This window comes from Agelaius phoeniceus, chromosome 3, assembly GCF_051311805.1.
Source record: "Agelaius phoeniceus isolate bAgePho1 chromosome 3, bAgePho1.hap1, whole genome shotgun sequence".
In the NCBI taxonomy this organism is placed as follows: domain Eukaryota; kingdom Metazoa; phylum Chordata; class Aves; order Passeriformes; family Icteridae; genus Agelaius; species Agelaius phoeniceus.
This window is the reverse complement of record NC_135267.1, coordinates 63,696,939-63,710,393: the sequence shown is the minus strand read 5'-3', so window position 1 is coordinate 63,710,393 and position 13,455 is coordinate 63,696,939. Positions and strand designations below refer to the sequence as shown.

The 13,455-nt window shown below is 36.4% G+C and overlaps 1 protein-coding gene across 4 annotated transcripts in view; it reads left to right on the top strand.

The window, feature by feature from the left end:
* The window catches only part of ADGRG6 (adhesion G protein-coupled receptor G6), a 110,823-nt gene that overhangs the window by 58,535 nt on the left and 38,833 nt on the right, over positions 1-13,455 (top strand). For all 4 annotated transcript variants that reach the window (XM_077175458.1, XM_077175457.1, XM_077175460.1 and 1 more), the window contains 3 exons: positions 5,160-5,245; positions 6,618-6,670; positions 6,751-6,804. In XM_077175458.1, coding sequence (XP_077031573.1) covers positions 5,160-5,245; positions 6,618-6,670; positions 6,751-6,804 — 193 coding nt within the window. The remainder of the gene's footprint in view (positions 1-5,159; positions 5,246-6,617; positions 6,671-6,750; positions 6,805-13,455) is intronic.

Here is a 13,455-nt window from a genome sequence, read left to right as displayed (position 1 = left end):
ACTCTCCTGTTAGCAGCAGCAGCAGCAGCACTGCTTATGAACACAAAAAAGGAGCTCTGTGGACTTCATCCTCCAACAGCGACACAAGCAATTTCATGCATACAAGCAATGTCTTGGAGCCTGTGAACTGGTGGAATGAGCCTGTATTTCATCATCATATCACCTCTGATATTCAAGGCAGACATCATTTTCTTTCTAGCATGTCTGTACCACCTACAGAGGAGAAGCCACCATTCCAAAAAAGTAGGTTAGATTTGCTAGACTTGGCACCTGAAAATTTTTACCTGGAAATGATAGAAGGCAGTGCTGACAGGAAAACATTTTCTACACTATCAGCAAACAGTGACTTTCAGTTTAGAAAATCTGTGCACATTAAGGACCATCACTCAGGAGGCGTTACAGATTTAACCTCTGTGGATATTCTACATGCAAAACCAACAAGTTTTTTTCAGAACATGAAAAAATCATACACAAAATTTATGCATGACAGCCAACTGACAAATTCAGTCCGAGGACACAGTAGAGAAGTATTAAAATTTTCATCATTTCTGGTAGAACCAGGCTGGACAAGCTCAGCATTTAAGCATGTTGTAACAACCCTGGCTGTTTATCAACAGCTGTTGACTGACACATATTTGAAAAGTGACAGCATGTTTATAATTAGTAGTAATTACTGGTCTCATTATTTACAGCATTCATTATATTTTCAAAATCCAAGTGAGACCCTCACAAATGGAGCACTGGAGAACAATTTGGATGCATTTCATGGTAGTAATGAAAATGAAGAGTCAGCTTTTTCCATATTGGAGCCAGAGAACATGAATCCAGTTGCTGACTCCTGCGACTCAGATTATTTGGATTTTCCAACAAAATATGAAGATATATCCCCCTCTTTAAGAGCAAGTTTCTGGACTGTTTCCCATCACTTGAAAGAATCATCTCAATTGTTTTCTGGGGAGCCATCAGAAAATTTCTGGCTCTCATTTAATAAACAGCTTTTTTCCCCAACAGAGAGGCTGCTGTCCATTAGTTTATATGCTAACTCTGACAGTACCTCTGAACAAACATCTGCCATTAGATTTTTAGGTCACAGAGCTGAAGAAATTAATTTTTCTAGTCATGTATCAATTTTGGAAACGCAAATCTTTAGTTCATTTATTCCAGGCTTTTCAAAGAGAATTTCAGAAAGTAATGGTCGGTCAATATCACAATTGCAGTCAACAATGAGCTTTGCAAACCTAACTGTGACTTCCAACAGTGAATTTTATTTTGATTTTCCTTTTCCTTCCCTGGAAGCACCTTCCATTCAATCCTCTGTATGGGCACAGGTAAGCCCTTTTGATCAGGTACTTGAAAACTCTGCAGATAGTTTGCACATGCAAATTCAAACTGACATAGTAAGTGATCAAACTGACATGACTTTCCTAAACAGTAGGCATCAGCCTGTTCCTGTCTTGCCAACACATTCAGGAACTCAGCCTTCTGGTTCAAGGGATAGCCAAGCTCCTTTCTTGATCAGTACATCTGGGACTCAGGTTACTTGGAGAGTTAAGAGTTCAACAAGCAGTACAAGAACACACAAAACACAGCAGCCTCAAAGTCTTCTGGAGAATGATGCTATAACAAATACCATCGATAAACCAAGTAAAGTTCAAAAAGATGCAGGTATTTTTTTAAAAAGCGTCAATTCAATGAGTTCTGAATTTTTTTCAGTGTCTTTGGAATTAAGGCAATTTCTTCATTCAGAGTCCGAATTCAGAGACAGTGTAATTCCTAACACCTATTCCACACCTCCACTCCCAAAAAGTTTTCAAAATCGTCTTGACACAATTTCTCCAAGCTTGCTCCCTCAGTGGGATGTCGAAGAGTTAAACTTGCCAACAACAGAAACACCGAGAAATTATCTAACTGTTTTAGGACAAAAGTCCATTGAAAATCAAGCGGACAGTCCAAAATACTCTCTCTGGGCAGTAGAACAAGAAATCATTGACAATGATAAAGACATAAGGGATTTTGCTGTTCTGACATCAACAAACATACTGAGGCTTTCTGAATGGAATTCAGAGGGGGAGGTGTATGGACCCTTTAGCTGGAACAGAGAAGCAATATCTATCATTACTGCTAATGCCTTGGCTTTTGAAAATGCTGATTATGAACATCTTGCAAATCTCTCTTCTGTTCTGGAGTCATCAAGACCTGCAATAATGAATGATGTGGTACCTTTGTCATCTTCCTATAGCAAAGTTTTTATTCAGCACAAAGAGACCATCTTGACAGGCACTCTGACAAGAGCTGCAGCAGCCATCCATCACTCTCCTGTGCAGATCCAAACATCACTTTCTTCTGTGACATACCATGAGTCATCAGTTTCAGCCCATGTTTATTCCTTGGCCAATTTACCATCTGGGACAAGCCAAAACAGCACCTCTTATCCACCACTGAAACAACTTACTAGCTCTGCTGCAGTCCTTTTGCCTTGTTTGTGTGACTTCTTCACTGAGCTGGGCTGCCTGTGTCGACCTGAGTTCCACTACAGTATGTCAAGCTGTTAAGTTAGATGTAGAAAAAAACCCAGATCATCTTATCTATTAGATATTCAGTTTGTAGAGTGAATGTAGAAGTAGCTGTCTTTTGTCCTTTAGATGTAGGACCATTTAGCATATGAAGATGTTTTGGAATAATAATATAATTACAGTAGAAGGGAATTTGTAATATCTTAGTGATAGTAAATGTCATTAATGTGTGATTTCTCATAATTGTGTTCTTCTCTAAGACAGCTCTCATGAGACTGTGAGGATAATCTACTGGTTTCCATGTATTTCATATGACTTAATGACAATTTATTTTTTGGGAGTGTATGAATGTTTTTTACTGACATATTTTTGAGGATTTTACTTTCAAAAATAGAAGATTTTTCAAAACTAAGTGTTTGAATAATTTTCCTATTAGAATTCTTTAAAATACTCACATTTGATTGATCATTATATTTTTGTAGTTGGTGGTGGGTGTAGGAGCATTTTTTCCAGGCTATTTTTTCCTGTTTTTTCAAATTTTCTTTGGCTAATTTTCACCAATTTTATATTATCTTCTTTTTTTGTTTTCATTCAGCATTTTGGGGAGGGATTTCAACTGTTTAATTTGAAGAGGGATAAATAAGTTTTAGTTTTTACTATCTACTTTACAGTCTCCTGAGAGTATTTTAAAATGCAGATTACTTCTTGTTCTTTTTTTTTTTGCCTCATTAAAACATGCTTTGGGTCACCATCTGGTGGAGATCTTAAAGCTATCGCCTAGTTTGTAGTTACTGTGTATGATTTTTAAAATACTTTGCATATTCCTATATTAAGGTGATTTTATCACTATACATAATTATCTAAGGTTATAATTAGATATATAATTACATATGAGTTTTTAAGTATCTAATGCACATTTTCTGTACGTATGTATCTGTATGGCACATATAAAAGTTACATTATAGATTTAAAATTGAATATGTGTTTAAACAGAGATAAAAACACACAAAGGACATCTAGGTATCGCCAGTGTTTTCAATTTGCCCAAAGTCCAAATTTCTACTTCCAAAGACATAATTTTTATTTTTTTTTTAAACTATCACTAATAATAAAGCACATTTTCAGATTAAACTATGCACCAAATTTATGTGCCTCCTCAGGAGAGTTAAAAAAGACAGCAAATCAAAACAAAGTTTGTTCTGCTCATATCATAAATTTAATCATAGCTTACCAAAGAAGGTGTCTAGTAAACCATCTTCTTTACTGTTTATTGTAAAGGAATTTTTTTACCAATCTTAATATTCATATAATTAATTCCATATTGTAAAGAAAGAACAATTCTCCAACCATTTCATGAATAGTAACCAATGCATGCACACTTAAATTGGAAAATACTCATGTCAAATTTTTTCCAGGTGCCTTTACTTCAAGCTCTTGTACAGTAATTATCTATGAAGTTGTAAAATTACGACAGTTGCTCTACTTAGAATAAAAGGTCTTTTATTTAGTTTCCAAAAGATAGAGCAATTCCTTTTCAATCTGAGACAGAAAGGGATTTCTGTATAATTATTTTCATGTCCTGCTCTGTCCTATGTAGTGTCTCTGTAAGATTTGCATAAGATTATATAAATGCATGTATCTGTGATCAAGACCCACTGCCTTGGTAACAGCCCAAAACCAAGCAATGCCACAAATGCACATAAATGCAAGTGAATTGATCCAGAAGTTCTTAAACCTCCCCCACATCCTGGGAACTTTCACCCAACTAGAGCTTACAGAATATTTAGTAGCTTAATGAAAAAAAATAGGCTTGTGGAAAGTACAGACTTTTAACACAGAGCATAACTATGAAATGAATTGATGTTATTTATTAGATGTGAAATCTTGTAATGCTGCCTACCCACTCATGAGCTTAAAGAGAATTTATATTTACACTGTGCCATTTCAAAACAGTTTTCTGAATATAAAATTGCACCAAGCCAAGTGTTACACATTTTGTGACTGAAAGATGGTTTGTTCAGCTGCCAGTTTTGTAAAGCTAATATGGGTTCTTCTACTGTCTGGCCATTGCCAGGCCCCAGAGCAAGCCTGTACTTTGGAAACAAGAGCTCTATATCCCTTCTCACACCTAATTCTGTCCTCGTTACCTTGCTACATTTAATTGATGAGCTTTATTTGCTCTCACAATATTTGAACTCCAATCTGCAGCGGTTCAATTCTGAAACATAACAATATTATAACAATATGCCTAGGAGCAGAATTTATCTGTGTTTACAGACTTCATTAATTATAATAGTTGTTAAAATTCCTGACACTGTCATGAACTTAATTTTATGCACCACATTAAAGGCATATGCAAAATACTATTCAGATGTATGTTGTCTGTGAGTTTCCATGTCACTTTTCAAGTGCCTCTGAAAATATGGAGGGGAAGGGAATTCTTGTCAAAATCAACAGGACTAGCGAGAATTGGCCCAAACCTGCAGGGCTTATTCATTTCAGAGATTAAATGCCAATGAGAGTGTGAGGTGGCCTTGTATCTGGGGTTCAGCACAATTTTTATATTAATCATGAAGCTAAAATCTCATTATTAAAAAGCTAAATTTGCTCAGTTTCTGACATTATGGTGCTGTTTTTAATGGACAGGTGGGCTATTCTACAGGATATCAATAGTTGTCTCTAGTTCCAACCCCAACTCAGTGGCAAAAGTACATGATGTCGTTGCAGAATGGGTAAGTTTTCTTTCCTATGTGATTACATATATGAATCTGTCCCATCACTGTTATCAGTTGGAAAAAAAAAAGAAAAAAGAGACTACCCAAAAAACTCTTCACATGTGTTCTCCAAATATCTTTCTTTTATTTATTTGTGCAGTAATAAATTCAGGTCTAGCTGGGGCTCTTCAGCACTATGGATTAAATTTAAAATGTCTGCACTATACTAGCTAGCTTCCTAAGAAATGTAGATAGTAAGTGAGATTTTGGCAAGTATGGAGAAATCAGAATTGTCCACAAAAAGAGGTACATGTCTGGGTTCAAACATCACTACACAGGACAAAAACTTTCTCCCCAAGTGCTAATATGGTTTTGAAGCTATATTATGGCAGAAATCATAGAAACACCCGGCAGTGTTGATTTGTGTGAAGCAATAAACTTTTCCAATTTATCCTTATGTTTGCTACATCAAAAGGTTTCTGCCATAAGTCAGCTGCTGAGGTATCTAGTAGTCCCTGGCTTTTCAGCCCATTTTAGCAGATATAAGCTTGTCTCTGGGTGAGAGATTTTTGATGTTGTTGCCTCTAGAAGTTCTTGTCTGAATATTCTCTGTCCTTTTTGGCAGTTCACACAGTCCCACTCACACAGTTTGTAAAACCTTTATACAAACTACTAGTGTGAATATACAACATCATTAAATATAACAACTATTCTTTTTTTTTTTTCATTTAAAAAACCTGGAGATTTCAGCTATCAGAACCCATAAATCCGAATATATATATATATATATATATATATATATATATATATATATAATAATCTACAGAACAGAATTGCAGTCATGCACACCTGCCGAGGCTGTTCCCTTAGCAGCAGTATCCAGGAAAAGTACATAGGTGCCTGAGCCAAAGAAACTAGAAAGGTGTAAGAGCATGCAAAGGTGTCTCTTGGAGGAAAATAGAGCAGCTGTTGAACACTCAGAATAAAGAGTACAAAGGTCTGAAAAGAACATCATTGTAAGTTTGAAGACTTTCAGGTGAAAATTTAGCCAATAGCTTTTTCAGTAAATCTGTTCTATTCAAAGTGTATAAATCTGAGGATTTAAGATGTGGAAAAGCGGGAGAGAAGGAAAAGGTCAGGATCCTGTGCACTCACCTGTTCACTCTGTCGTGACCTCATACAGATTTCCTCCTGTCCAAAAAAAAGCCACATCTCTCACTACCAGTTGTACAACTGTCACCTCACTGAAAAGTGAGTGTTCTCGTTGCTTTGCAAAACTGAAGGGGATTTCTCAAGGGGCAGAAGGGTGAAATTCTAACACAGCTTTAAGCAACAAAGAGCCCCATTAACATCTCACCATTCATGTGATCAATGTCTTCCTGTTTTTCAGCTGAACCGTACTTTCCAGAACTGGAATTACACTGTGTATGTGGTCAATATCAGGTAAATTAAGGAGAAAGATATTTATGGTGTATTCCTTTGGAGAATTATTCCACCCTAATTAATGTCTATTTCTTTCATAGCATCCACCCTGCCTCCATAAGAGAGGGAGCAAGACAAAAAAGAAGTATTAAAAGGTAATATTTTGAAAGACATTTTCTCAATAGAGGCAACAGCTGCTTTTGCAAGTGGCTTTACAACAGGCTTTATTGTCTATTATTGGATTTGTTGTCTATTATTTGGCAGACACTGCAGGTCTCTAAATACATGACTGCTGGCAATCTCAGTGTTCTGAAGGTTCTTAGAAACCTAATAGTGGTTATCATGTTTGTTTTGGTTTAAACCTATCACACTTTAAACCCTAACAGATAATTTGTTCAGAACTCAGGTTTCATCTGTCACAAAACTGAATTGATACAGGATATTTAAGTTGTACAACACACCCAGCTTTCTTTAGCAACAAGCAATGGTACACTGGTATCTGTCCACTGTCTCTGCATTTGTTCTCTTGAACCAGACACTCTTGAGTTAATAGACATCTTACTAGATGGAAAACATTGAAAAATCATGCTAGAATTGAAAGCTAAACGAGTGTGAGTTAAACTATTTACCATATGCTCTCATTTCCTGACTACTGCTGGGCTTGGAGGCGCTGGAGTTGGAACGACCTCAAAGGCAGCCAGAGAAAGTGAGATGGGTCAACCCCCTGAAAATTTGGACTCCATGGGCTTCTTTGAAAGCAGCAGGCTGATTTCTGAGGGATGTCTGGAGAGGGTGGGAATCTTAGGACCTAATTAAGGAGAGGAAACCAAAATATAATTAGTCTTCTGAGGATGGGGCAATAAGTGGGTATGGGATGTATGTGTTTGAAGTGTAGGCAAAAATCCTGTTAAGAATTTTAACTGCTGACTCTTGAGAACTGCCATGATAATATCATTTTAATATCAGACCAATATTCCCAATTTACCATCAGGAAGTAGTTAGTGGTGCTTCTAGTTTGCAAGAGTTTGCCTAGACATGAAAATATCTGTAGAAAGGTAGTATCTCCTTCCCACATAGCCACAGCAGAAAGACAGCTTTTATTGGCAAAACCTTTTAACTGGTACACTGTAAGCCCAGTCTCTGAATGGGCTATTTTGCTGCTTGACCTACATTTACAGTAGGGTGTAGTGATGTGGGTAGGATTTTTTTTCACACTTCTAAATGATATGGTTATGCCAGCAAGGCCTTTCAAGTGGAGACCACACCTCGGGTCTTACCAACAATCCAAGACTACTGAGGAATGTAAAGCTTTCCCATCCTTATTCCTGTATCTTTTTATGAGTCTAGCAGCTGAGCTGTACACCTGATTTCTTCTTGTCTCACTTTCCCCCCATCCTGACCTCTGTTTTTTTTTCTTCTCTCTAGTCTACTCAAAAAGAAACATTGAAGAGGCAGAAACTATTTTAGTAATTTCCCTTCCCTTCCCTTCCCTTCCCTTCCCTTCCCTTTCCCTCCCTTCTTTACATACAGTGAATATGCCACTAAATTACTTCTCATAATGTATTACTCTTATGGGGAAGTAGCCCCATCTCTATTTCTTTTGTTCATTATATGTAATTTCAGAGGCAATGGAATTACCTGTTCATAATATGTCATTTTTCAAGCAAGGCCTTGTCTAATGAGAAACTAGTCTTCTCATGGGCTCTAGCACAATTTGTGTCAAGGTCAAATGGCATTTTTTCATCATTCTGAATAATTTAGTATAAATGCTGGTCATGTCACACCAAATTTTAATGTTCTCCAAATAATCAGGAGTGTCATGCTGTGAATGTCATGTTAAGAAAACAAAACAAAACAAAATAAAACAAAATAAAAGAACAAGTCAGGATCCTGCTCAGCCTATAAATGCAGATGGGATAAAGCAAGGATATTTAAAAATTTAAGTGAGGTACATGATACATGACTAAAAAAAATTACATTTTTTACACACTGTGTATGTACTCACACATATATAGAAATATATGTACACATGATTTTCTGCCTTTTTTCATATAGCTTTCACGTCTTGAACACATTTTCATGCATCACTTACCTCTTACAGAAGAAACATTTGAAAAAAATTGGTTGAAGCATATTTAGGTTTTCTGTGTATATATCTATGATTGTACATCCCTCCCTTCTGAAACAAAAAAAGGATTAGTTTCCCTGTAGTCTTCAGTGTTCCTGGATTTAGTTACCGGTTCCTTGCTTCTCTGAGGCTCACACATCTGTTTCTGAATTTTGTGGGGAAGAAATATGTTGAATTTTTGAAGATCCATAAAGCAAACCTTTTTTCCTACTGCTTCTGGATAATTCTTGTCAAGATTCTTTGTTAGACTTTCCTTGGATTTTTCTTGGATAGGATTCTTAGGAAACCCTACAAGATGCTAGGGTCACACTTGAGAGTGTAGAAGATTAGCAGTATAGAGGGTAGAAATTCTAAATACCTGGTGGACGTAATGGTAATTCCTGACTGCCTAGGGGATTCGCTGAAATGTTATGGCTGAATTCTTGAATGTAACTCACTCACAGTGTGATTTCATGCAGTTACTATTAATTTAATGTTCCTATAAATTTTTTCTGCGGAAAGTTGCCCAAATATTTTCTTATTTCTTCATTTTGGATAGTCAAGGATAAGTCTGTTGCAGTCTTAGACATTCTACTACTTCCCTTAGTTTTTAAGTACTTCTTGTTCTATTTACCTTCATGTTCATCTAAACAGAAATTCACTCCACAGTTAAAATTTAAGACTTAACAGAGAAATATTATGGCCTTAACTTTATCTTTTACAGAAGTGAATATTTTAGTCTTAACTCTTAACTCAGCCTTATTTCTCTTTTCTGAATTTTCTACAAGATCATAGCCTTCTTTTTTCCAAGGCAGTATAAGAATTCTTAAAATTGTTCTTTGAGAAGGTTTTTCCTCTCTTTACATGAATTCATATTCTTGTAATTCAGATCACATATTTTTTGCATTCCTTTTGGATTAGTATTTTATACAGCAGTTTAAAAAAAACCCAAAATCAACAAAACAACATCCCCAAGCCTGTTCTATGCATTTTGCTTTGCTCCACCCGTATTTACCACACTGCTTCCTCATCAAGGAAGATCCATAAAGCTGAGAGAGCTGAGATCCATAAAGCTGGGAGAGCCGTCACTCTCCCCACCTAGTGTTCTTGCATGTGAAAGAGGAAAAATCGTTAGAGAGAATGATTCAGAGAAGAAATAGTAGCTGGAAGTGGGAGGTAGGAAGATGGCTTTTTTTGTCACATTAAAAATAGGTGTTTTCCGAAAAAAATATTTTAACCTACTGCATTCTGGAGAAGAGCAAAACAAAACAAAATTATTGAAGTGGATTGTTGCTCTTTCATTGCTGTGTTGTATGAGCTGCAGAAATCCAAAGTACACCATGCTTGCTAGGTGTTTATGTGCCCAGTGATGAGAGACAGAGTGCCAAGTCCAAAAGTGCATATTATTATCAGCACCTCTAATACTGTGACATCTCTGGATGACAGCAGTATGTATCAAGCTAATACTTTGGTAGATTATTAACTACTTTAATAGACAGAGTCTTATAAAAGCTATATTTGGCTTTATGTCAATGTTCAATTTTTCCCCTGGTTGTACAGTTTCTGCCTCTTAATGAAAGGGCAGCTGTTCAAAATAGACAGGAGATCAGCATGAGCTATGGATATAGCTATTTCTTTGTCCCCATTAAGTTTGCACAAACCTTTGAAAATTAAACCAATTTGTGGATTTTATCCAAGTGAACCAATTTTGTAGATAAACTATAAATGTGTTTGTTTCTTTCATTAATTCTTTGCCTTTTATGACTCTGCAACTTTGTCAAAACTTCCTGTGACTGCTGCTGCTGCTTTTCTCAGAAAAAGAAATAAATATCCTAGGTTTTGTCAGATGACTACATAGGGCTGCCTCACAGTAGGGGAAATGGTCTTTATTAAAGAGTTCAGCTCCCTTGCTTCTCCTTTCTTCTCTTATTTTCCAAGCAGTTTTGAGAATTCAGGCCCTAATTAATTTATGAATTTTTCTCCACTTAACATACAGTAAGTTTATGCTTGTTTCAATATCACTGCTTGATTGTCATAATTTTGGCCTATTTCCAGTGTTGGGTTGCTCCTTCTATGGGAAACGTTATTAATGTTAGTACTGTTAAACATCTCATCCAAATTAAAAACCACAGTGGTAGCCATCTGCGTAAAAACTACTAAATCTAAACAGAAATCCCTTGTCTTGGAAATGAAAATAGAGAGGAAAGCAGTTAATCAGAGCTATCCATGCCCAGTCTTGTTCTTTTGAAGTCTGTGGGAGTTTTGCCACCAATGTTAGTGAGGCATATTCAGGCTCCTGCATGCTGTGTTCTTGGGTCTTGTTTTGCTTAATGGAAAGTGTAATGCACTTGGATAAAATGTTAATTAGATTGTGTAATAGTTTTAGACAAGAGGTAGCAATACTAGAACAACATAACTTTTAGTTTTCTAGTCCTAAGTAAAGTACTAAGTAAAGTACTGGCTTTTTGCATTCTTTGTAGATTACTTCAATTTATTTTTTATTAAATAACTTTGCTATTCTTGTTATAAATGAATATATCTGTGATGTCTGTTCCTATTTCAAATGTTTTCTGGGTTTCTACCAGTGAGGTTTTATGAAGGATTTGGACCTGGCCCTCCTCTACTCCACACAACTTCAACTTCAGTGTTACTGAAGGTAGTAAGGGACAGCCTTAACTCGGGCTGAGAAATATTTTAAAATGCTGCATGACATGTGCATTATGTGTAATATTTCTGTTTGAAAAACCAACCAAAAAAGAACAAGTGAAAATCCTCAGGTTTCTCCACAGTGCCCCATTGGCATCTTTTGTCCATGACCTGTGAAGAAAGCCTTCATCACAGATTCAAGAATTTCGGATTTCCTTTTGAGTGACTGAAGGATGATACCTTCTTAGTCTCCTGCTGAAGCTTCCTGCCCTTTTCCAGCTTCCAATGACTTATTTTGTCTTTCCACTGACTTTAACTAGATTTAGTGAAGATCTGACATTGTTAGATGCCATTTTTAGAAAAGCAGTGTATTGGGGAATAGGGTTTTCTTCATTGTTCCAGAACATAGTGCAAGTGTAGCCAAAAACCCATTTCAGCAAAGACCAGCTGTTCCATATGAGGGATTCCAGTCCTTTCTGGTTTGACTTTGCAACATTCTCTTGTAATGAATAGCCTTCATACCAAATTATCACATATTAAAAGTGCTTTCTGTTGAAAGGCTGTAGTTGATTCTGTTCCCACACCAGATCTGCAAGGAGGAGCAAGACCCAGAGACACAATCCAAGGCATGAGGCGTGACCATGGTGCTTGCAAAATTCTTCTGCTACAATGGTCATTAACTTAAAAGGAAGGCTTAGGATGCTTTTATTTTTAGTAGTCCAAAAAGAGCTGCAATTTTTAGTTTTGTGTCATGAAGTCTCAGATTTTATATTCTAACTATAACATCACCTTCTCCAGGGAAAGGAAACTCTTTATCCTTGACATTTCTTTGAATGTGTCTGTTAAGTCATATTTTTTTTTGCTCTCTGTTTTGAACACTTTAATGTGTTGCAATCAAAATCACCTCAAGTAAAAGATTATTTGCAACTCAGATGCTTCTGTGGAATTCTTTTAGTTTTCCTCTGTTTTCAAACTTATTTCTGTCTTACTCTGTGAGTTTTCTAACATTTCGTCTGCTCTTTGTATTGCATCTTCACTGAGTAACTTATGAAACAGTCAGCTCTTTTTTGTCTGTCCAGTTAATGTGAAGCAGTTAAAACTGTTACTGTCATATTTTCTGGAAAAGTCCCTTTGCTCGGGATTTCTCTCCTGGGAAGCTGAGAAGCCTCAGATAAAAAAGAAAACGATAATTATCTCATTGCTTTGCCTGTGTTTTGCTGCTTTAAAATGTATTTGGAGATTGTTTATCCAACAGGTGGTTGTTTCATTAGTTTCACATGAATTGTTTTAACTTAATAACCAACCACAGTCAAGCTGTGTCCAAACTCTAGAAAGAGTCATGAGTTTTCATTATTGTCTTTTAACCTTCTGTAAATATCCTTGCTCTATTGTTTAGTATAGTTTAATATAATATTCTTTAATATAATATAGTATCATAAAATAATAAATTAACCTTCTAAAAACATAAAGTCAAATTCATAATTTCCTTTCTCTATCTAAAAAACCCCACAAATATGAAATAAAACCTCACAAGTGACTCTGCAGGCCTACCTGTGTGGCCAGTCTTCAGTTATAGCTATCCATCACCCCTTATCTTCAGAGACAACATAACCATGAGATTAGTAAAGAATTTAATGTTGATATTTGAAAACTATTTAAAATATGCCAGGGTAGTCAGCTCTGAAATTCCCAGGACTTTTAGTGGAAATTAAGATTCTGCAAGTATTTAGTTTCTTTAAAAGTAGTTGTTTATATTCTTTAAATGAAGTTATACTAACTCTGAAGGAAATTAACAGTGACTTGTGAAACACTTCAACAACAGTAATTCCGTATTAGTTCAGCCTGTCTAGTACAACAGAAAGGACAAATGTGCATTGCTAATTATCAGCTGCATCTCTCCAGGTGCAAGGCAGCCTGTGCTGCAGGGCTCGTGTGGTTTGTTAATCCTTCCTCCGGGCTCCTCGCAGGGCGCAGCAGCGTAACCACAGCCCGTGTGTAGGCACACTGTCCTGGAATAGCTCTGAGTCACGCTGCTGGAGAAGAAAGCTGGCTT